The following is a 23,512-nucleotide window of genomic DNA, read 5'->3' as shown; positions in this document are numbered from 1 at the left end:
CTTGTTTTGGACTGCTACATACAGACTGACGAAATTAAATGCCGAAAAGACATGGCTCCTGAAATAAGGAACAGTGTCCTCTGAGTGAAAGTCAGCATGGCCAAAGAAAATGGCAAGATGATTCTCCTCTGAAGATCAAACACCAGTTGATAGTCTCAGAAATTAGAAAAAAATAATAAAAATAACTGTTACTTACTGAGCCTCTGTTTCTAATCAAGCACTGTACTGTGCTTAGTACTTGTAAATATGCTGCCATGCAACTCTCCCTAAAGAGGGTGTTGCTTCTGCTCCTTAAGATTGCAGATACCAGGGCTCAGAGACACAACTCCATCACAATGTCAGCAAGAGATGAGATCAGGATCTGAGAGAGGTTCTGACTCCACAGCTCATAGCTTTTCTATTACAATGATGATTTCTATTCAGTTTTTACTGGACTTAGAAAGAGGACTGAGTAATCTCCCTTTCCCCAATTCATGGAGTATCTCTTCTGTGGATGCAATGAACAAAATCTTTCATCAATACATTACAATTATATCCTTCAAGATTGACCTCAAAATTCACTTCCCTGAAGAACAGAAGGAAAGTGACATTTGCAAACAGTATAGAACCATTTACTCTTCTAGGTAGTTTTCCAGGATTCATACTCGCCTTAATGAATACAGTGATAAAAATCTACCAAAGAACATATATACGTATTCATGTTACTTTCTCTTCCTTACATGGTGCCTTGACACCATGAAACCTGTACTGAAAATTACAGGTTTACAGAATATCTACTGCACACAAGGAAACAGTCTAAGTACTATGCAAAATGCTAAAAGATTAGAATCTATACTTCTTGCCTCTAAACGCTTGTAATTTTAGTATCAGAAGCAAGACAAACTTGCAAAGAACACTGAAGAGAAAAGGTCACACACACACACACACACACACACACACAAATTAACATAATGTAAACTGAACATTCAACATGCTAAGGAAATAAAGTCTTTATTTGCCAAGTGAAACTCCTGAAAGAAGTGTGTGTTGATCACTGTTTAGACAGTCCATAAATGACTGTTAGAAACACCAAGACCTTCTTAGATAATCAACAGAAACTTATTCTTAGATTCATTTAAAAATACTATAAAAACTCTAAAAATTACCAAAGGCTTAGTTTATGGAATATGTAGCTGTTAATAAAGTAATAAGGTTTTTAAAAAATATTTCTCAGTAGTGTGGGTATCAAGACTCCTTCCTTTTCTTATTACCACCATCTTGAATACCACCTTGGCTCAATTTTTTTCAGAGCAGGAAGCTGTTATACCAAGACAAAAGCTAGCATCATAAATGCAATCAAGGTCTAAACACACAAAAACTATACTACCAAAGTCAAGGCCAGACAGGAGAGACAAAAGAAGAGAAGGATAAATAATACCCATTAATACATAAAGGAAAGTATGTTTTCTAAAAGGCAGAGATCGTGACTACAGGCACATGTCTCCCTCCTAATAACTGGGGCTGTGAGGTGGGTAGAGCACATAAACTGTCCTGGCTGGTATTAGAGCCACGATGATTCGTTCTGGGATTCATATTCTTAGGATTTCAAATCAAATACACTCCATATATCAGATGGTTTGACTGCTTATTTTTTAATCCGATAAGACCATAATAAGCCAAGTCAATGTAGACTTGATCTCCTCCTCCACGTTGGGTCCCCTCTTTCACTTTCCACAAATGCCTAGACAGCTCAGAGATATGGCATCTTCACTCAATTTCTTGTCCCTCTTATTTTAATCCATTCAAAACTTCTGTGATTAAAAAAAATGCCAGACCTCAGTCACTTTAGTCCCTCTGTGGGGAAATAAAATTGATGTTTTTCATTTTCACACAAGAGGATAGAACAAATATTCTGAGGAACAATATTATGTCCAGTCTTACCCATTAAAAAAAAAAAAAAAAAAGCAGGCAACATTCTTTGCAGTACTAGAGGCTAAAAGGTTTTGTGGAGTTCTCAGGCTGAAGAGTTCAGCCTATGCCATTATCCTGTAAGTGTAACAAGTATGAGGCGACTTCTGAGCAGGAGATGAAGTGCTGTGGAACATCCTCTCAGTCACAGTGGAAGTCAGCTGGGGTTGCAGGGGAGTTGGGGAAGGGAACAGGGGAAGAACCAGCTCCACATTCTCTCTAGTTACTCCAGTCATATCCTTTCCCCTCTCTCCCTGTCACAGCTGATTAAATGAATCAAGGGTTTTCTGCCTCTGATTTTTTACTTGAATGTGAAGAATATCTGAGGGCTGGGGCTATAGCTCAGTGGCAGAGCATCTAGCTGTCATGTGTGAGGCACTGGGTTTGATCCTTACCACCCACATAAAAATAAAACAAATAAAGGCATTCTGTCCATATACAACTACAAAAAAAAATTTAAAGAAATTTTTGAGAGCAATTTCATCATGAAAACAACAAAAGAATAAAACTAGAGAATTTCAGAGGCCTTTAAGCACTTTCTCCATTTCCAATTGAATTTTGTAAGTTTTGCAGAATTTCAGAAAGTTGTTTTAAATAATGATTTAAACCTAAAGGGAGAATACAAAATATTAGAACAGTAGCTTTTTAAAAACAATCTTGGAGCTCGGGTTGTGGCTCAGTGGTAGAGTGCTTGCCTTGCATGTGTGAGGCACTGAATTTAATTCTCAGCACCACATATAAATAAATGAGCAAAATAAAGGCCCATCCACATCCAACATCTAAAAAGAATATTTTAAAAAACAATCTCACCTGAGGAAGCAGTACCTTAACAATAATAGAAGCTGAGGTGCTATGTTGGGAGGGAAGGTGTGGGTATGAAGTCCTGCAGCGAGTATCCCGGGCCCCAGACCCAATCCCACCTAAAATACCTGTCCTGTCAAACCCATCTAGCCACGGACATAGAGGACAGAACACATGCACCCACTATCCAAAAACCTCCTACTGGCCCAAGCATTGCCAGAAAAGCTTCCAGAAGTCTCTCCTGGCTTCCGTGGGAAGAACATGCCCCTAACCGAGTCTGCTTTCCATGTACAGCAGGGAGTTTCAAAGGTATCTCCACTTCTCAAGTGTTCCCTGTCCCTTCTCATTCTTCACATTTTTGCACATAAATATGGTAAAAGGCATGTTGAATAGTTCTATATTGCATTCTAAATATTAAGGTGCATAATTTTCCATATTTTCCCTAAGTTTTTTCTCCCTTGGGTTGTATTTGGTAGTTGATACCCGGAAAAACTTCTTCCACAACACAGAAAAATGCAGTCTCCATCTCAAAGCTCAAATCTCCTTAAATAAAAATCAAAATCACTTATTAACCATGAGAACTAACCTGCAGACACGAGCTGGAAAATACAACTTTTGCCAAGACCGACATAGATATTGCGAATGATCTATCACTCTGATCCAATCAAGTTCATCCATTGACACTTCAATAAAGTAGGAATAAGACCTATGAATCAAAAGGGAAAAGACATTAAAACAACAATACTAAGCTGTACTTAAATGTTAAAAAGTACTAAAAATATAGAATTAACTATATTTTCTGTACAACAAATTTTTATAACAATGAAAATTATGTATATCCCTCTTTTGCATCATTCACCACAGTGTATTAGAATTCTCTCTCAGCTCGTCTGTCTGCCTCATCAAATCACAAACTGCTTAAGAACAAGGACCACAGCTCAGTAAATATCAAAAGCAAGCAAGACATTTGTTCCTTTTCAAATATGGCCAGGGATGTCTTGGTCACACCATATTAGCAGATTAATAGAGCTGATAGGGAGAAAAGAGGGGAGGAAAAAGAAAACAGAGAAGCACTAAGTCCCTGGTCTAGTGCTTAGCCCTTCCCTCTTGGGGGAAAGCCAACTTGGAATGGTTCCCCACAGAGGCTAGTGTATATCCTGCCGCCTCTCTGTCTCCTACCATCCAGCACACACAAGCAGCCTGCAAAAAAATAAATGATATGGGTGAAGAGATAATGAGTGTTTCCTTTGGATACAACTTAAACCTAGCCAGCTAATAACCTGGCAGTAATGAAAATATCCCATCATCCTCCCCAAGTCAGCTACCCTGCTCCATTACATGCTGGTCCCATACTCAACAAATCTATATTCCTTGTCATAAAGCCAAATTTAAATTTGCGATGCAGTTATTACTTGTACTGTAATATCAACAGGAACAATCTTGGAAGATTTAGGTGACCATAAATGTCAGCCTGCAACCTACAGTTGTGACCAGAAAAGGTCAGCTTATTTTGTGTCATCCCCTCATTTTCTGCTGTACCCTCACCTCCCATTCATTTTATCACTCAGTCTCAAACTGGTTATAACCTTTTATTGAACCTCTCTGGGTTATCAGTAATCCAGGATATAATTTTACAACATGTCAAAATCTTTTTGGCTTAAGATTTTGAATTTTTCACCTCTTCTTATAATGATAACAATTTTTGTGAGAAAAGAACAACAGTTCCATGGTAAAGTTAAGCCCCAGTGAATATAACACAGATATTTAAACAAAGTGGCCTATATTTAATATTATGAAAACAATGATAAGTACTCTGTGTTTCAAACACACAAACCATTTCTCTTATTAATTTGTACTTTTCTACTAATTTCATCATTAATTAGATGAGCAAATGTTCAAGCTTTTAGAACTATGCCTACCACATATAAGTAATGAAAAGTTTCATATAAATATTATCATTATATTGTTATTCTTAATCAGAGACTCTTGGAAATGAGATGTGAGTTAGCTCCACTTTTACAATTAAACATCAAATCATATCCACCAAGACACATGTCAGGATATATATTAATAAAAAGGAAACCAAAAGTGATAACCCAGGGACCTTGTCCATCCACACACCTGCGAAATCCCGGCTCATCTCAGAGAGATTTCCTCATACATGACTCAAATAGCCCAAGAGGCGAGGGCAGTGGCCTTGCAGGAGAAACACACTATGCCCCGTGAGGATTTCAGGGCATCATCACCATTACTAGTAAGCCCTTCATGACCAGGCCAAAAAGGCAAAAATAGGGCCCCTTTCCTGGGAGGGAGGGTTTAGGTTAATGATAAGCAGCAGCAAGACAATTCAGTTCTGGTACTTCTGCCATCATGGATGGACCCTAGAAGTCACTGTGGGTGAAAGTATCCCAGTGGCTGGAAGGCAGAATCCTGAAACCACTGAGGAACATGGGTCCCAGGCTGGAGCACAACAAATTTTTTCACAAATTTCTTTTGTTTTGAGGAGGATATTTATCCACATACTAAAAGACAATTTCTTCATCCATAGGATAAAATGCATGTAAAAGGTTGTTATAATATCCAAAAGTAAGGAATTGAGTGAACAATGTTAACCTAAAAGGTACAATATAAGACTACCATTGAAAGTAACATTTTAGAGGAATATCCTCAAAAGGTTAGAATGTTTAAAATGTATTAATTAAAAAATGAAGTTAACTTTTATAAATCCTATCTTTATCTTTATTTTGTAACACTATATATGCAGGTGTTATGAGTATGTGTGTGTGTGTGTGTGTGTGTGTGTGTGTGTGTGTGTGTGTCTAGGCGATTTAAACACACTAGTTAAATACATGAAAAACTGAATAATGGGTGGAAAGATTACTAGCAATTTTTATTTTCTTCTGAGTACTTCTTGATATTTTCCACAATAAACACATATTCACTACTTTTTAAGTAGGAAAAAAAAAAAACCTAACTTTGTGGCCATCTACTTTGGTTTTACAGATTTTAATGATTCATTTTAGTCATCATTCTGATGTTTATCTGGAAGCAAAGTTAGGTTACCTCCATCAAACATAAATATCCGTTTCTCTCTAATGACTCACCGGCTGTCCCGGTCCCACAGGAGTATCCGTATGTGATTGATAATGGACGGCTGGCCTAGCTTAATCTCAATGCCTGAACGGCAGTCATCATCAATTGGGTGCCTAGAAAATCCGTGATCCAAATCATAATTTTGAGTATCACCATCTAATAAGGCAGACTTCAGCTCCCCTTTTACAACTTGGGCTCCATACTTCATAGTTGCGATGTTTTCTTCTGGAACTTCAATTAAAAATAGAAAAAGCAAGGTTAATGGTTACTTATTAAATAATTCTATATTGGGGGGGAGACAAAATTCTAGGTTTTAAATGATTCTCTTATCTGCATATAATTTTAAAATGGCATAGACAAGTCTATGAGGGTAGAAGATACAGAAGATCTGTAAGGATTAAGACAATATCCAAAGTTCTAATGAAATGTCACTATCACACCTACGATGTGCCTGGAACTAAATCTTTTTAAGAAAAAGTTAATAATATTAGAAAAGGCATGTACTGGGATAAACCAATCAGCTCTGCTGAATTCATTCTGTTAGTAGCTTTAATTTAAGATTTACAGGACAAAGATAGCACGTAGAATGACCTGTACTGCCATCTGGACTAAGAGCAACATACAAAAGCAAAGCAAACAGGTCAGACATCTAATAAGAGAAGAGAAAGAAGGGTTCCAATGTAGCATAGCAGAGAGACACACATGGACATGTTGGATCACTTCATCTAACTAAAAACCAAGACTATGTCTAGAAGAAAATATATTTCACCTCACTTGAGAATTTTTTTAAATGAAAATTCAGAGTCTGTCATCAAAATCAGTATTATGATTATTATTAATCCCTCTCTCCCTTCTCCAATATCAGATTTATTAAACATCTATTGTGCCTGGGACTTCAAAGTTTACTATGTAAATTATGTTCCACAGCTCTGGAACCTGTCTCCCAGATACTAACATTCTAAAACTGACACTCTCATAAAAAGAAAAGAGGCTGCATGTTAAGAGGCTGAGGAGGCACAGTTTAGACATGGCTCCACCTTTAACCACGTATGTCACTTCAGGGAAGATACCCTCTCAAACTTCACTTTCTTAAGAGGATAATACTACCCTGTCTGTTTAAGGATTGAATGAGGTGATGCTTGTAAAGCAGATAATATGCTCTTAAAAACTGCCATTACTATTATTAAACATATATATAAAAACACACAATAAGCCAACTATACAAGTTTATAGACTGTAAGTAAACACCAAATCCTCATGGCACACATATGTCTTGGCTCTGTGATTTGAAGAAAGGTAAAGTGTGAGCTATAATCAAAGTGTTAGGGGAAAGATGATAAGTAATTCACCACTGCACATTTCTTGGAAAATTGGTTTTTCAAAACATTTAGAATGGGGACCAGCATGGCTCCAGAAGAGGACAATAAATACAGCTGAAAAGTGGAGGGTGGAATGGGATCTAAGCAACTAGCCAGAGACTGAGGAGACTCAGCAACCACAACTGCAGTCACTCTCAGCTGCTTGCCATCAGAAGCTGAGTGGCACAGACTGATGACTTTCTAAGGTCTATAAGCTTACGATAATCATGCACGTTCTTCCTGTTCATTTAACAAACCTTGTGTAATACGTATACTAGGTGCTACACACTGTTCTAAGCACTTGACAAATACCAAATCCTTTGAGAACAGTACTTCTAACACATCCATTTTGCAGATGAGAAATGGAGGCAGAGAAAAGTTAAATGCACTTGCTTGCCCAAGGTTATACAACCAGCAAGTAGCAAAGCTGAGGTCAGAATCCAGGCAGTCTGTCTGCAGGGCCCCACGTTTAACACAGTGTTATGCTGCCTCCCTGTGAGGTTTCTGATGGCATGGCCACACCTTTTCTCTTTCTAAGCCCCACTTCCCTCCAAGGTTGCTTAAGACCCAGAGGAAGGAAACAATTTCATACAGATTTTTAAAAAAATAAAAATGGGAATTGGGATTTTTTTAAATATTTTTTTGTAGTTGTAGATGAAGTGCTGAGAATCAAACCCAGTGCCTCACACATGCTATGCAAGTGCTCTACCACTAAGCCATGATCCCAGCCCAAGAAGTGGAATTTTAAAGTGAAAAAAAAATCTAGATTTGAGATTCAGACTCTATTATTCACTGTCCTTCAGTGAGGCTTCTTAGTCTCTCTAAATCTGTTTTCTTGGTTGAACCAGGGTTACTTTACCACTGAGCTACATCCCCATCCTTTTTAATTTTTGAGATAGGGTCTCACTAAGTTGCTAAGGCTGGTCTTGGCTTCCACCATCACTGAGATTCTAAGTATTTGTCAACATACCCAGATAAATGTGTTTTCTTATCTAAAAACAATAAATAATCATTTTCTAACCCATCTCGTAGGGTCGCTGTAAAAACAAAATTATACTACAAGCAACATATGCTAAAGTACTGTGTAAGTACATAGGCTTCATTTCAGTCAAGAAGTTTATGAGGGGCTGGGGTTGTAGCTCAGTGGTAGAGCACCTACCTAGTATGTGTGAGGCACTGGGGTCAATCCTTAGCACCAAGTAAAAATAAATAAAGGTATTGTGTCCACCTACAACTTAAAAAAAGGTTAAAAAAAAAGAAAAAAGAAAAAGATATTTATGAGAACTCATTTGATACCAGGTACTGCAAAAGCAGCACTGGGAGTGACTTGGTAAATCAGACCAAGATGGGTCCTTCTGACCCCTTCAATCTAGAGATGAAGTACTTTATAAGCAAGCAAACAAGGCTTCAAATGTGTGCTTTTCAATATCATTAACCACTTGGTAAAAAAAAAAAAAATTATATATATATATATATTATATATATATTATATATATATTATATATATATATATAATATATATATCATTAACCACTTTGTCCCTCCTTGCTGGGAATAAAATGTGGAGGCACAAAATCTGTGGTTGCTGACCACTGGAACCATCTCCTCTATTTCTGACACCACCAGGAGATAAATTTAAGCCAAAGAGGGGAACATCAAGCTTTCAGATTTAGAGACTGATGCCACCTTTGATTTTCTCTTAACATAAGGTTCTTCAGCAGTAAAATTTATCAAGCTAGGAATAATATACTAGGCACAAGAGTTTCAAATGACTGTAACTCAAAGTCTAAATAGAAATGAAATTTCTTTCACAAGTACAGATCTTCTTTTGAAGTTCATTTCAAAAGTACTTGAGAACTTTTCTAGCCATTCTTGATAGATTCATTCTCTGACAGTATCTTTTGCTTCAAAATGGAGAACACTTATACAAGTGGAAATTCTCTCATGGTAACTAGACTGAGTATCTTTCTGGAAAAAATATAACTCCCAGTATTTTATAAAAAATCTACAGTTAAATAATGAATTCAGTAGGAAAAGTGATTATGAAAAAAATTCAAATCATAAAAAATCCAAACCATGAATTTTCTTAGTAACCTCTATTGGTAGAGAAAAGAGTTCTCAAAAAATACAAGCTGGTAGGGAACAATAAGATAGTAGAGAGAAGTCATGATTTCCTTTATACTTATAATTTTAATGAATTTTATAAATATTAAAAAAATTATTGAAACCCTATACTAGTAGAAACAAATCAACTGTAAGAAAGGAAAAATGGGGCAGGACCTGTCCCTAGGTACATAGTGCCAAAATCTGAGTGGTGCTGGAGTAGTATCCTGTGTTTAATATCTTTTTGTTCTTCATCATCTTTTATTGGACTCTCTATTACATGTAGCTTCAAAATAGATTATATGGATCCAGGCTTAGTTCTCTCCTCAATGGAATCTCCTTACCCAATTCTGTCACCTAAATCATCTTCTACTCCCCATCCTGATTTCCCTAAAGAATGTGTGAATCCTCCTCCCTATGATACTTCCCATAACAAACACAGAATTACAAATGACTTTCTTAACAACTCCTGTCTTACCTTAGTTTTCTCCATTATCCCCACTCTCTACAGGCCTCCTTTCCACAATCACCAATACTAGTACTCGAACACACCACAAAGAGGAAATTTAAAAGATCCATAGCAGGAGAAACTAAGGAAGAGTACGGGCCTCAGCAGGCAGAAGTCCAGCACTTTTATTTTAGCTTAGGCACTGACTTTACTTGGTAACTTTGGATAGTTACCTAGAAAGATTCTAGAACTAAATGTGAACTTCATTCTGTTTATTTAAACAACAAAAAACGACAAGACCTGAGCTGCCTACTATGTGCCTGCTGTCCTGGACCCAGCCCTCTGGAGCTCACCATCTCATGAGACAGAGCACAACTATGCACACTAAATACCTCTGCAGAGAGAGGCTCATTAGAGACAATTCACGAATCCCTAGTTGACAGGATTTCCACAACACAACAAACTACAGCTGGGAAGATACAACAGCAACAAAAGTCCAAGAGCTTTAAAAGCATGAAAGGTTCAGTATGCACTATCTTCCTGTGATGATGAAGCAAATTCTAGTTTAGAAATCAGGAAAGGATTCACTTATTTATTTTAAAAGTCTATATTCAGGAATTATGCTAGGTGCTGGAAAAATGCAAAAAAAAAAAAAAGACATAATTAAGTCCTTAGGAATTTCAGTCCAACAGGAGCCTAGGCAAGTAAACAACTAGAATATCACAGTAGCAAAGCTCCCCATCTGATGACTAGAACTATGGAAACAGGCACAGGGTGAACGGACAAATTTAAACACACACACACACCAATAAATTGACTTTTGCCCAATACAAAAATCTTGAGAATAGAATTTGTGATGTAGCTCCCTGTTATAAACAGGCAGAAAGAAGAAATTACTGTTCTCTTTCCCAAAGTCTAAAGCCCGATATATACAAAACAAAGTAACTCAGCCTTAATAGAAAAAGCACTAACTTTCAAGACAGAAATCTCTCTATAGCCAAGATAAAACCAAATGTTGAGATGTTACAGGTATTTCAAATAGCCTAAGGAAAAAAAAATAATTTCATTAAAAAGTTAATTTCTCTCTTCCAGCCGTATAGATAAATGCTCATCATTATATATGCATAAAACTAGTCTAAACTACTTTCCAGAAAGACCAGTCATCACTGGTAAGTTAAAAATATCCCCTGGATCTTCTTTTTTTAAGGAGGAAAAAATATCTCTTTAATTTTATAAAAGCTTCAGGACATGCATTTTTAAGAATTAAACCTTGTACTAATCAAATATAATGAATTCAGAGAAAAAGCATTAGAGTCCATGCTCCTGTCCCCAAGGTAGGACCTCCTTCCATTTCATGAAAAGTCCCTAAAGACACAAAACATAGGGCCAGGGAGGAGCAAACCAAACAAATAAATTCTGTCAATAATTCCAAAGTAAGCAGACCTATCTTTTCAAGCCATCAGAAACAATTCTGAAGCTTTAGAACTTTTCTCCTAATTGAAGAAATTTGATAAAAAATAATGCTAGGGGGTCTGGGGTTGTGGCTCAGTGGTTGAGCACTCATCTAGCACATGCGAGGCCCTGGGTTCGATCCTTAGCACCACATTAAAAATAAATAAATAAAGGTATTGTGTCCAACTACAACTAAAAAAATAAATATTTTAAAAAGTAATAATAATGCTAGGGCTGGGTTGTGGCTCAGAGGTACAGCACTCACCTACCATGCATGAGGCACTGGATTCAATCCATAGCACCACATAAAAATAAAATATTTTATCTACCTATAACTAAAAAATAAATTTTAATAATAACAACAATGACGACATGAATGTTTGGATAACGACTTAGAAAATAATTAACATCTTTATGCTATGCCTCCTTAGTATTTATATTATTGATTTTACTATTCAAACACTTGAAAAGTCAGGGAAAAAAACAGCTTGCTATTTAATCATTATTCAAGTTTAGAAGCTAGATAAAAGATTATCAAACATTTTCATTATCTGTTCCTGGAGCTCCCCCCTGAATTATTCCAACATGAAGAATTGAACATTGATGAACAATAATCATAATCAGTGCATCATTCTATAACCGAGTGCCTCTCCTGGCTGATAATGCCTTTCACAGGTAATCTCATGGGTTTATTACAATCCAGATCTTATACCTATTTGTACCAGCTGAGCAAATCCAAGCTACCAGTAACTATGTGAAATGTCCAAAGTACAGCCTCATTCCTGCAGCCATGTCCTAAGCCTGTCCCCTTAACAAATCCAATTCCAAGGTCCTATCAGCAGCTCAGATCAAATCTAGAACAAGAAGGGATGGCAGGGAGTTTCCATAAGAAAGAATACAACAACAAGGATTTGAAAGTCTAAAATTAACTACTATCCCACCCTCCATCCACCCACACTTCAACCAAGGCTGATCCTCAGCCAGCACCTCTTCCTGGACCCTCCCAATCTGTTTTCTGCCACTACCACAGTGTTTCTCTACTACCTTTTACCCCACATATCAGATAGCTGACACATCCTATCTGCTGTCTGTTCAAACATACATGGCCTAATTCCCTGTGTAGCCAGGCTTCCATTCAGACTACTTATCAACTCACAACTTTACTCTCAATTCTTACTGGCCTTGACCTCCTAGCATCATGAGATGCCATAAACCACGCCCTTCATATAAAAGCTCTCCCCTCAGTCTCTATAGCAGTCCTCCATCTCAGTGGTCTCTCCACCTCTCCAACCCTTCCTTCTCTACCTTATGGCCCCTAGCCATAGGTCTTCCCCATGTCTCAGACTTTGATTTTTATTTCTTTCTCTATATTCTAGTCCAGGTTTCAATTCTTTTTATCACCAGCTTTGACTGCTTCCTAAACAACAGTAATGTGTTTCCACTTCCTATCAGATATTTCTTTTTAATTCAGTTACCAAGAGTCTGCTATATGCTATTAAGTGTGTTAAATGGTAATTACACAAAGATCAATGAGATCTACAAAGATCATCTCTGCCTTCAAGGATCAAGACATGTAAACAAATATGTTTAAAATAATGTGATCAATGGGACAACTTCCACACAGATGTTGAGGAAGAACATATCAACACTACAATGATGGCTTTCTATATTGAGCTTTCTATACACACATTATTTTTGCACATTATTTGTACACTTTATTTCAATTAATTCTTGTAACAATAGTAGGAGATACAAAAATAAAACTCTTCTATTACCAGATCATATAACTGGTAAATGACTAATTCAGGATTAGAAATAAAGTTTGTCTGGCCTCAAAAATCAATACTTTTTGTCTATGCCTAGTGAAAAGAAATCTAGATCTGATGAGTCAGGAGATGAATCCAGGCTAAGGATACCTGTTTAAGATCAATCAGTATTTCAAGCATGTCTAACACCATGGTCAAGGAAGAGATCACTCAGAGAATGACTAACATTAGACAGAATTTACAGCTTAAATGTCACAGAAACCCTCAAATGCAATAAATCAAAAACCAAGCTCAGCCTATATTTCATTAACTCTAAGGAATGTCTTTCAAATTTCAACAATTCTGAAATTAGGATATCATGGAGTGCCATGATTTAATTGGCAATATTCTTTTCTTTGTGGTTCATAAAATAATAATGCCTCAGAATTTCTGGCTTCTTCAATTTGAAAAAATATGTTAACTTTATCCTAAATTTGGTACCCAACTTTAAATCCCTTGAATCACTAAAATCTAATATTTTTCCATAATATCCCTCCTATACATCCATTATTTTCCATTTTTCCTGACACCACCTGGTATAACACTGTTATCAATTGTGTACAGATTAAAAGCCCTCCTCACTGGTCTTCCTAAATTCAGTTACTCCCTATTCCAAATCATCAAGGACAACACCACAGATCAATCTGCCCAGACCTCAACTGTGCACCTACTGCTGTCCCTCTGCGCTCCCCATGCATAACAAGGACATTCCAAGCAGTTTCAAAGACTTCCATGATTTGGCTTGAAATGACCTATACATAATTTATTATTAATCAACATAAGCCTTCTATTCTTTTTTATTATTTTTTAGTTATAGATAGATAATACTTTTATTTTATTTACTTATTTTTATGTCGTGCTGAGGATAGAACCCAGTGCCTCACATATGCTAGGCAAGTGTTCTACCACCCACTGAGCCACAACTCTAGCCCCATAAGCCTTCTATTCTAATCAGGCTCTTCTAGATGTGGCCCCTCAAATGCTCTAACCTCTATCTAATTAGCCTCATTAATTAGTCTTCCCACCTGAATTCACCCAAAACTGATGCCATTCAAATCAAACTTGAGCTTCATAAGCTCCATGAAATCTCCCTCATTCTAAGCCACTCTCTCTGAAATGGCATAGCATGTACCCTCTTGGACACTGTATTTAAGTTTCCATGCAAGTTATATCTTATATCACAATGAAATTAAAAGGATCAAAGGTAGAGACTGTTTTTTTACACTTATGCAGCATAATTTAGTGGTTACTTACACAGACTCTGAAGTCAAACTACATAGGTTTGATTCTTGGCTCCTTGTTTTCCTGTATGACCTTGGGCAAGTTACTAATGTCTCTGTGCTTTCTCATTTGTAAAATTAGTTAAACATAAGAACTACCTCACAAAGAGCTATGAAATCTAAATGGTCAGGTTGGAAGGACCTGTTCTCCCTGCACAGTAAGCATTTGATAAGTGTTAATTGCTATTATTTTCACTAATAAAAAAATTTACCACATAAGTATTGAAAATGCCGTATCAATGTTAAATAACAGGGCAGTTATTTAGAATCTCCATATCTGTAATACCAAAATATATACACAGCATGTACTAAGTACTTCTCTGATGGAGGAAGAGAAGAAAGGTCTTAGGATGCAAAGCAGCTTTTCAGAAAAATGATTTCTGATATTCTGGGGAATAGATGAAATTTGTCCAGGAATGACTAGAAATATTCATGTGGGGGTCTAATAAATCTCAGGAAGAATTCATAGATAATAACAGGAAAGATATTCCATAGGAACTAGAGATGTTTAGCCCTACACATACCATTTATACCTGCACTATGGTTTTGTAGCGAGTAGCTACAAATGACAAAAGATGCAAATAAAACTTTCGGTGAATTTAGGATAACCAGGTACTTACTGAGCATGCCTCTATAATTGAGGTCCATATCCCGGCTCTCCGACCGTACTTTAATAGCATCCAGAATGGCGTCCGGAGACAACAGTCCCGAGGGCCTCACAACATTGAGAAGTTCAGTGAGGCTCATCAAAGGTAATCGCACAGCCTGCATGATTTCCACATGATTCTCCTTTGAGTTGTGCTTACACCAGTTTAACAAGGCTAAGAAAATATCTTTTTCAGGAGCCGCAAATGAATCTCTTAACACAATGTTTAAAAGTGCTGTCTGAAAATGATAAAAAGGAAAAATCCAGTTATGATAGAGACCAACCATGTGTACAATCAATCAGCCTAGGCTTTACAGAACTGCAGATATCACTTATATTTAGATAATTCCTTCTGACCTTCATCTTTCCTTATGCCACTTGCTTATTATGGCTGCCTTAATAATAAGAAAGGATGGTAGCACCTTTCCTTCCTGCCCAGGTACCTTGTACTACTAGATGGTCTCTCCAATACATCTGTACCTGTCTTTTTTAAAATACCAGGAAGGAAAGTGACCAAGTGAAGAGCTCTCAATACATGACAAGTTCTTTAGGAGAATGTACACTTGTAAATCAATAAGATACATCTGGCATTTGAAAATTAAAAGACTTGAGCAAAATAGTTTCACTCTACCTATGATAGTGAATTTTGAGCCAGCCAAAAAAAAAAAAAAGCAGTGTTTTAAATACATCAATGACTCATCAGACTTTCTTTATCAATTTTCCCTCTTGCTAAAAAAATGATTAAGGGCTATGGTCATGGCTCAACTGTGGAGTGCTTGACCGGCACATGTGCCTGAGGCCCTGGGTTTGATCCTCAGCATCACATAAAAATAAATAAATAAAATAAAGGTATTGTGTCCAACTACATCTAAAATATATACATTTTTTTTAAAAGAATGATTAGTTGCACTCTCCATCAGAGAAATACAAAACCAAGAAGTAGTATGCAGTACCACAAAGGACCCTATTTGGCTGTCATCATCCTGAAAACAATCACCCAACAGCACAGTCTCTTTTGCACATAAAACTTGCCAGAAGACTCTTAAAAGAAAACAGAATCAATTAGCTTCTCTTCTTCTCTGATCTACAGTCCCAGCAATCAGAAGCAAGTGGCTAGACAGATATCATTGGTATCAAAGAGGTTCTTTATTTTTTTGTTTTTAGTTCATTATTGTATTGCCACTGTACCCATATAAATAAAACAATGCATGCCTACAAACTACTTGCACACAACAACACACCTTGGAAAGGGAGAGGAAACCTTCACTTGAGAGCACCTCCTGAGCATTTCTGTCCATGAACATGCAGCACATACAAGTTAACTTGGGAAGTGAGTAGAGACTGGCGACATCAAAAGTCATACAGACATTCTGAATGTTAAGTATGGTGCAGAGATACTCAGAAGTAGAATCCTCCAGCTCTGGAAATCCATATTTATGAGCCAGGCTCAAAAAGTCCAGCAGCACCTCCTCCTTCTCATCTGTCAGTGTCGCTCGCCCAGTGTAGATATATTTGAGTAGCATTGTGAATGCTTCTGCAGTGGTGTCTTCAAGAGGGATTTCTGCTTCAGGCTGAGACTCCCGCATTCCACCATACAGCAACGCTCTACACATCAGAGAAGAAACACAGGAGGAAAGCCTCAGTAAGATTTGCTACAAAATATGTGAAATAATAGTTATCAGTGTTATACAATCATACATTTGTTTAATGGCACAAAGATCCAGGTGAAAAAATGAAAAGTAATATTTTAAATGATTTGTTAAAGCAAGAAGAAGAAGAATTTAAAAACCATTTGAATTAATTTCATAAACAACTGAACTAATGAGTTATCCTGAGAGCTTAAGATTAAATAGGAAATTGGAAGTCATCCTTTAAGAAGAACAATGAAATCAATATAAAGATGCTAAAAATCAATAGGCAGTTTAAAAACTAAATCTCTATACGAAAAGATGTAACCAGATCAAATTAAAAACAACAATCAGATGTGATTTTTCCCTGTCAGACTGGTATAAATTAGAAAGCCAGTTAATATCCAGAGCTTGGAAAACAATAAGAAGGTTCTTTCCTGCACTGCTTTGAGAGTATATAAAAATGGGCCTCCATTTTCAGAAAGTAATTTAGTAATTGAAATCTGAAATGTGTATACCATTCAAGTCAGTAATCTCTCTCTCAAGACTCAACTATAGAGAAATAACATAGTAAAGGTAAATACAAAAGAATATATACTGAAACACTGGGGAAACCTCAATAGGAACATGGTTGAATATGGCTGAAAAATGATGACATAACATTCTATGCAGCCATTACTAAGACCAATGGAGACTGAAAAATACTGTCTTGGAAAGATCTATCTTGGTTCTCTCCCAAGATATAGCGGACAAGTAAGGAAGGTTCCATGCTTACTGTGAAAAGTTACTCTTGTATAGTTAGGTTGTCCTTACCTGGGAATTGATAGGCTTTTGTGACAGCGGTTAGGCCTCTCCTGACTGCCGATAATTTGGTTTATTTTGCACAAGAATAGTGTTCAATGAGAATATATCCAAGAAAGTCTTGGTAACGGCTCTGAGTTTAGCCAATGAGTCATCAAATATTACAAAGGTTCGATATTCAGAGAGACATTAAGAAAAAGTGAGGGAAGTACACTGCATTCACTCAATATGACCTCCCAATTTCAAAAAGGATTTGAGTTTAAGAATATACTGATAACCCCAAAGATACCCACAGTTAGTTCCAATTATTTTTGAATACTGTAAACTGCAAGGTATACATATTCAAAAAATATTTAAAAATACATAAAGCTGAAAAATTCTGACTTAATGAAGAGTAGACCTTCCCCCCCACCACCACCACTGGGGATTGAACCCAGAGACACTTAACCACTGAGCCACATTCCCAGACCTTTTTTTTTTATATTTTATTTAGAGACAGGGTCTCCCTTAAGTTGTTTAGGTCCTCGCAAAATTGCTGAGGCTGGCTTTAAACTTGAGATCCTTCTGCCTCAGCCTCCCTAGCTTCTGGGATTACAGGTGTGTGCCATGATGCCCAGCAGGAGGAGACTCTTAAAAAACACTTTAATAGGGACTGGGGCTGTAGCTCAGTGGTAGAGCGCTGGCCTAGCATGCATGAGACACTGGTTTCGATCCTCAGCATCATATAAAAATAAACAAGTAAAGGCATTCTGTCGGTCTACAACTACTACCTAAAAAAAATTTTTTAAAAAAAACACTTTAATAGTAGTAAGTGGACCAAAAGTAAGAAAACTTAAAGATATACAAAAGGAAAAATGTGCAGAGGTCAGAGGCTGGTAAAAATAATGACCTGGCCAAGGTCAGATGAGTTGGCTAAGGTACTAAGGAAACTGAAAAGGAGAGTGTTAGCAGGAATCTGTAACAAAACTCCTCCCGTCTTTTCTAAGCTCCTGATTTCATCTATAGTAGTATTTTATTTGTGTTGAAAATGTTCATAAGGGACTCTAGCAGTTCTAGCTAGAACACATATTTCCAAGAGACACACTTTATTACAACATGTGTGAATCTGGGTGTTGCTGTTTTGCCATCTTAGTTTGTTTTATGCAAACAGTTAACCGTCAGCAGTTGGGAGAGGCCTAAGCACCTTCACAATCGCTGTCACAAGAGTCTGACAATTCCCAGTAAAGGACAAGTTAACTGTATAAGAGGGAACTTTTCACAGTAAATATGGAACCTTCTTTACTCACCTCCTGTACCTCAGGAAAGAGTCAAGACAGATCTTATAAAAGCCAATGTGCCATTTTCACTAGAAGGCAACTAAAATTTAGAGGCATGGGCCTCTCTCCATTTTTAGATCAGCTTCTTAGGAAAAATCTATAATTCTATGGACCATTTGTTACTTGTAAATAAATAAGGACCATTATCAGAGATACATTATCACTCAGTCAATAATTCAGAGACAATTCCCTTATAACTAATGTAAGTAAAATGAAGGGTAATTAAGAGATCAGTATAATCTGAAAATAAAGGATCTAATAACACAATAGCTGTATTTATGTGGGATTTTTACATTAATTAAGTATATATTTTGTTAGTCTTAGTTCTAATATAACTATGAAACTTAGTCTCCATTCCTGTTTGTTTCTTTTGTTTACCCGTCTTACAGATCTCTCAAGTTACCTACAGGTCCTAGACCTCAGCAGCCCAAATCCAAGAGGCATACATGTTCATTAGCAGGTTGGAAGCTGAGTATTACCTAAATAACAAGAAGTCTATCTACCAATCAGTGATGTGAAAGGCATACAATCCAAAATTAAAGGAATTCTGTTTTTTAAAAAAAGTTCATTTACTGTTTTGAATATAAAATTTCAGAAATACAGACTACAATGAAATCATCTATATCCTTTTGTATTTTGCATAAATATTATTCAGGTTCACTAAATTATTTTATAATTCTATTAATTTGAAAATCAAATAAAAATTATATAAACACCTAACTCCTGCTGTGTGCAGGTCCCAGTAGAGAAGCTAAGGCCACTAGCATTGTTCTTATACAATATTGGTCACAAATGTTAAAGCAAAAATGCATGTATATATTTGAATAAAATAAATGTCATTCCATGTAGTGGGGTTGAAAAAGACTCAGTCTAAGAAATATTCTTCATATCTTAAAAAATAGTCAATGGGCACTGTCTGGCCTGGGAAGCCTTCAAACTCCTTAACTCTAAGATGGTTCCTAAAGGAAAAGGTGATTCTAAAATATAATAATAATTTTAAAAAGTCTACCAAGATGAAATTCTTAGAGAGGCTGAATTAAAAGTTTGCTAGAATTTGCTAGTTTGCTTAGGTGCATATTTTTCAGAGTAGAAAATACCAGTGTTTTCTACACAACGACTTAAATTTTCAAAAAAACACTACACACTTACCGAAAATATTGGCATCTGGCTGCTAAAATTACCCTGTGGGCTGGAAAACGTTTCTTTTCCACGACAAATGTGACATCACCATATTCTTCCCCAATCAACAAGGCACCGATGTGCTCAGACAAAATGTGCACGTGATCAATTTCCCCCACTGCAGTAAAGGGGCGAAGAGGGTGGCTATTACTCATCTTGTAGAACAGACGGTAGTCACTGATCTAGCACACAAAGAAGGGGTAAGAGTTAGCATGGAAGACAGTGCACTCAGAAAGCCACCTGATAATACAACTAAGCAAAAGTTCAAAGTGCTCAAAAAATTAACATGAGAGAGCACTCATCAATGGTTGCTTTATTAACTGATTTATTCTGAGAAACACTCAACCTACTTTCAGGCCTTGTCACAGTGGAAAAGCAAAATGCCAGGATCTTCAAACATTCAGGCAATTAAAACCATCATATTCTAGAAAACTGAGCCAAGTATAGGTCCCACATTCCTTATTATACCCGCAGGAAAAAGAAAAAAAAAATCAACATTATTTTACATACATTTATTTAGTAAGGTTTAGCATAACTATATCCAGATACACCCAGGCATAGATCTAGGCCTCAATTACAAACAGAATAAATAAAATTATCAGATTTCACAGAAGATACTTCGGTGTAAAACCATCTTAAATACTCTCCAAAAAATAATCTTCTGGAATCTCAAAAATAACTTGACATTAATGAAAGTCTACAGTAGCATCCAAGCCCCTCTCAAAAAAGAAGAACTCCAGAATTTTTCTCAAGACTATAATTTCCGGGCTGGGGTTGTGGCTCAGTGGTAGAGCTCTTGCCTTGCAGATGTGAGGCCCTGGGTTCAATCCCCAGCACCACATAAAAGTAAATAAATAAAATAAAGGTATTGTGTCCATGTACAACTAAAAAAAAATTTTTTAAAAGACTAATTTCCATCTCAATCTTGTAGTTCTGATGATTAGGTTACTAGTGTTTACCAGAACCTCACTATATTTTATTTCACTTATAGGCACTTCCTGACTTTTATACGCAATGTCTTTCTACAAAGTAACTGAAAATCAAAGGTTATAGGTTGATTAATAGTTTTACATGTTAGAAAGAGGATTTATGATTTTAGAAAGCTAAAAATACTTATGTTTTAAGCCCCTAATGTATTTGCAGGTACTTCTCTTCCATTATTATATGGAGACTTTACTAGCATTCAGTGCCCCCGGTGGAGAGAGATCTGGTTGCCCAGAGGCGACTCAGCTACTCCTCAGTTGCACCAGACACTAGGGGAATTGAGCCGGATATGTTTTCCCCAGTGGCCATCTATACCTTCATGAACTCTCTACTTGGACCAGAATCAAGGCTTTAAAACTTCCATATCCAGATCCATTATTTGCAAGGTAAAAATAGCCTTTCTGTCCTACAACTACAATGAAGAGCTTCACAGACCAAGTTCCTGAAGCTACCTACTATCACACGCCTGCCCCCAACAAAGGAATCAACAGCAAGGACTGTGATGCAGGAGAACAGGGAAGGACCAGCTAGCAAAGAGACATCCACTCAGGTAAGTGAGAGAGCTCCTGGTCCCCTTATAATAGGTAGGAGCATCAGGGGACTAGCAGCATCCTCCCGTTATTGCCAGGACAAATCCCTCTCCTTCCAGTGCAGCCTAAAAATTGAAATGTCTCTAAGTCACTTGTGTATGAAGGACCAAATTCACCTTCAAAGACTCTGTTTAGGAGCATAGCAGGTAATGTGTGCTACTGTAGTCTAATGTGTAAGACAACGGCCCAATACGAAGGAGGGCAAACTTTCTGCAAAGGATTAGAGAAAGTATTTTAGGTTTTGTTCACTACACAGCCTTTGTAACAACCATACGACTCTGCCACGGGAGCCTAAATGCAGCCACAGACAACAAATAGCCTTACAGAACAAGGCTGTTTCAGTAAAACTATTTGTTAGAAAAAAAGAACTGGAGAGCTGGGGTCATAGCTCAGTGATAAAGTGCTCGCCCCGCATGTGGAAGGCACTGAGTTCGATCATCAGCACCACATAAAAATAAAATAAAGGTATTGTGTCCACCTACAACTAAAATTAAAAAAAAAAAAAAAAAAAAAAAACTTGAGCTGGGCACAGCGGCACACACATGTAATCCCAGTGGTTTAGGAGGCTAAGGCAGGAGGATCAAAAGTTCAAAGCCAGCCTCAGCAACTTGGTGAGGCCCTAAGCAACTCAGTGAGACCCTGTCTCTAAATAAAATACAAAAAAGGGCTGAGGATGTGGCTCGGTGGTTGAGTGCCCCTGGGTTCAATCCCCAATACCAAAAAAAAAAAAAAAAAAAGACCTGGATTTGGTCAACAGGCCATTTTGCCAATCCCTCCCTAATGTGTGATCAAGAACTGACTATGCTCTAGACAAAGGATAAGATGAGGTTTTTTCATTTTTTCTGCTGGGTTACCCAACTGATATTCAAAATAACATGTTCATTTCTTATGTTAGCTAGGAAATTCTGAAAGCTACTAGAAACTCACTCCAGAATCCTAATCTTGTTACCAGGACTGCACACATTACTATCCATTATTCTGATGAAGGTACAAACACGGTTTGGGTGAAAGGATGCAATGCATAGTCCTAGTGAACACACTCTAGTATGAATCTCTTAACATTTTGTCTAGGTCATGGCCAAGACTCAAATTATTGACAGAATAACTCCTGCCAAACAATGATTGATTTTTGGTTAACTAGCTCAAAAGGGAAATTTACAATTCTTCAACTGATATATCATAAACATTAATAGTACATATGTAAATATCTATCTTAATAGGTTTCTCCAGCTCTTCACTTCTCAATACATATAATTTCATTTGCTAAATTTACATTTTAATTATGTTTTTCCAAGTAGAGATATAAAGAGAATATTGCTGGGTATGGAAAATAGCCACTTAGTGTGGAATAAACAGAATTTTTTATTTTATTAGCAAATAGAAATAATTTTAATTAGACCAGTGATTCTCAGTGAGTTGCCACACATAGCAACTATATGGGGAATTTAAAAAGTGGGGGGGAATGCTCGAGTCCCATCCTGAGAGATTCTTATTGAATGAGTCTGGAATGGAGCCCAGGCATTGGAATCATCACTCTTAAGTGATTCTAATGAGCAGCCTAGAGAAGAGCCACTGATTTAAACAGTTGTTGTAGGTACACCCTATGGTTTGGATGTTGTTTTTCCCCAGGGGCCATGTGTTGGAGGGTTGGTCCTGAGGATGATGGTGGTGGGAGTGATATGTAACCTTTAAGAGGTGGGGTCTAGTGGGAAGTCCTTGGGTCATTGAGGGCATTGCCCTGGGACAGGACTAAAGTAGTTCTGAAAAGTCTCTCTAGAGGACTGCTATAAAATGAACAAGCTTGGAATCACCTAGCAGCTCTCTGGCTTCCCTGTTTCAAGATGTGATTTCTTTTGTCAACATGCATTCTCAACAATGTTGGCATGAGGTCCTCAGCCAAAGCCAGTGCTATACCCTTGAACCTCTAAAACTGTGAGCTAAACAAATCTCTCTCCTTTATAGTGATCCTGCTTCAGATACTTAATTATAGTAATGCAAAGATGGCTATTATAGTTTACATCCCTTAGTCCACAAGTTCACAAAATATCCACCGAGAAATTCATTTAGGATATAATTCTATT

General features: G+C 37.0%; 1 protein-coding gene across 4 annotated transcripts in view; it reads right to left on the bottom strand.

Moving 5' to 3' along the window:
• The window catches only part of Btbd9 (BTB domain containing 9), a 402,045-nt gene that overhangs the window by 339,609 nt on the left and 38,924 nt on the right, over positions 1–23,512 (bottom strand). For 3 of the 4 annotated variants that reach the window (XM_078020077.1, XM_021721934.3, XM_005318735.4), the window contains 5 exons: positions 19,828–20,039; positions 16,175–16,538; positions 14,908–15,172; positions 5,853–6,072; positions 3,335–3,454 (listed from right to left, as the gene is read on the bottom strand). In XM_078020077.1, coding sequence (XP_077876203.1) covers positions 3,335–3,454; positions 5,853–6,072; positions 14,908–15,172; positions 16,175–16,538; positions 19,828–20,012 — 1,154 coding nt within the window. In that variant the 5' untranslated portion in view covers positions 20,013–20,039. The remainder of the gene's footprint in view (positions 1–3,334; positions 3,455–5,852; positions 6,073–14,907; positions 15,173–16,174; positions 16,539–19,827; positions 20,040–23,512) is intronic. The other variant, XM_078020076.1, reaches the window with a different exon arrangement.

This window comes from Ictidomys tridecemlineatus, chromosome 8 (assembly GCF_052094955.1).
Source record: "Ictidomys tridecemlineatus isolate mIctTri1 chromosome 8, mIctTri1.hap1, whole genome shotgun sequence".
NCBI lineage: Eukaryota > Metazoa > Chordata > Mammalia > Rodentia > Sciuridae > Ictidomys > Ictidomys tridecemlineatus.
The sequence above is the reverse complement of the archived record's forward strand: the minus strand, read 5'-3'. Positions and strand labels throughout refer to the sequence as shown.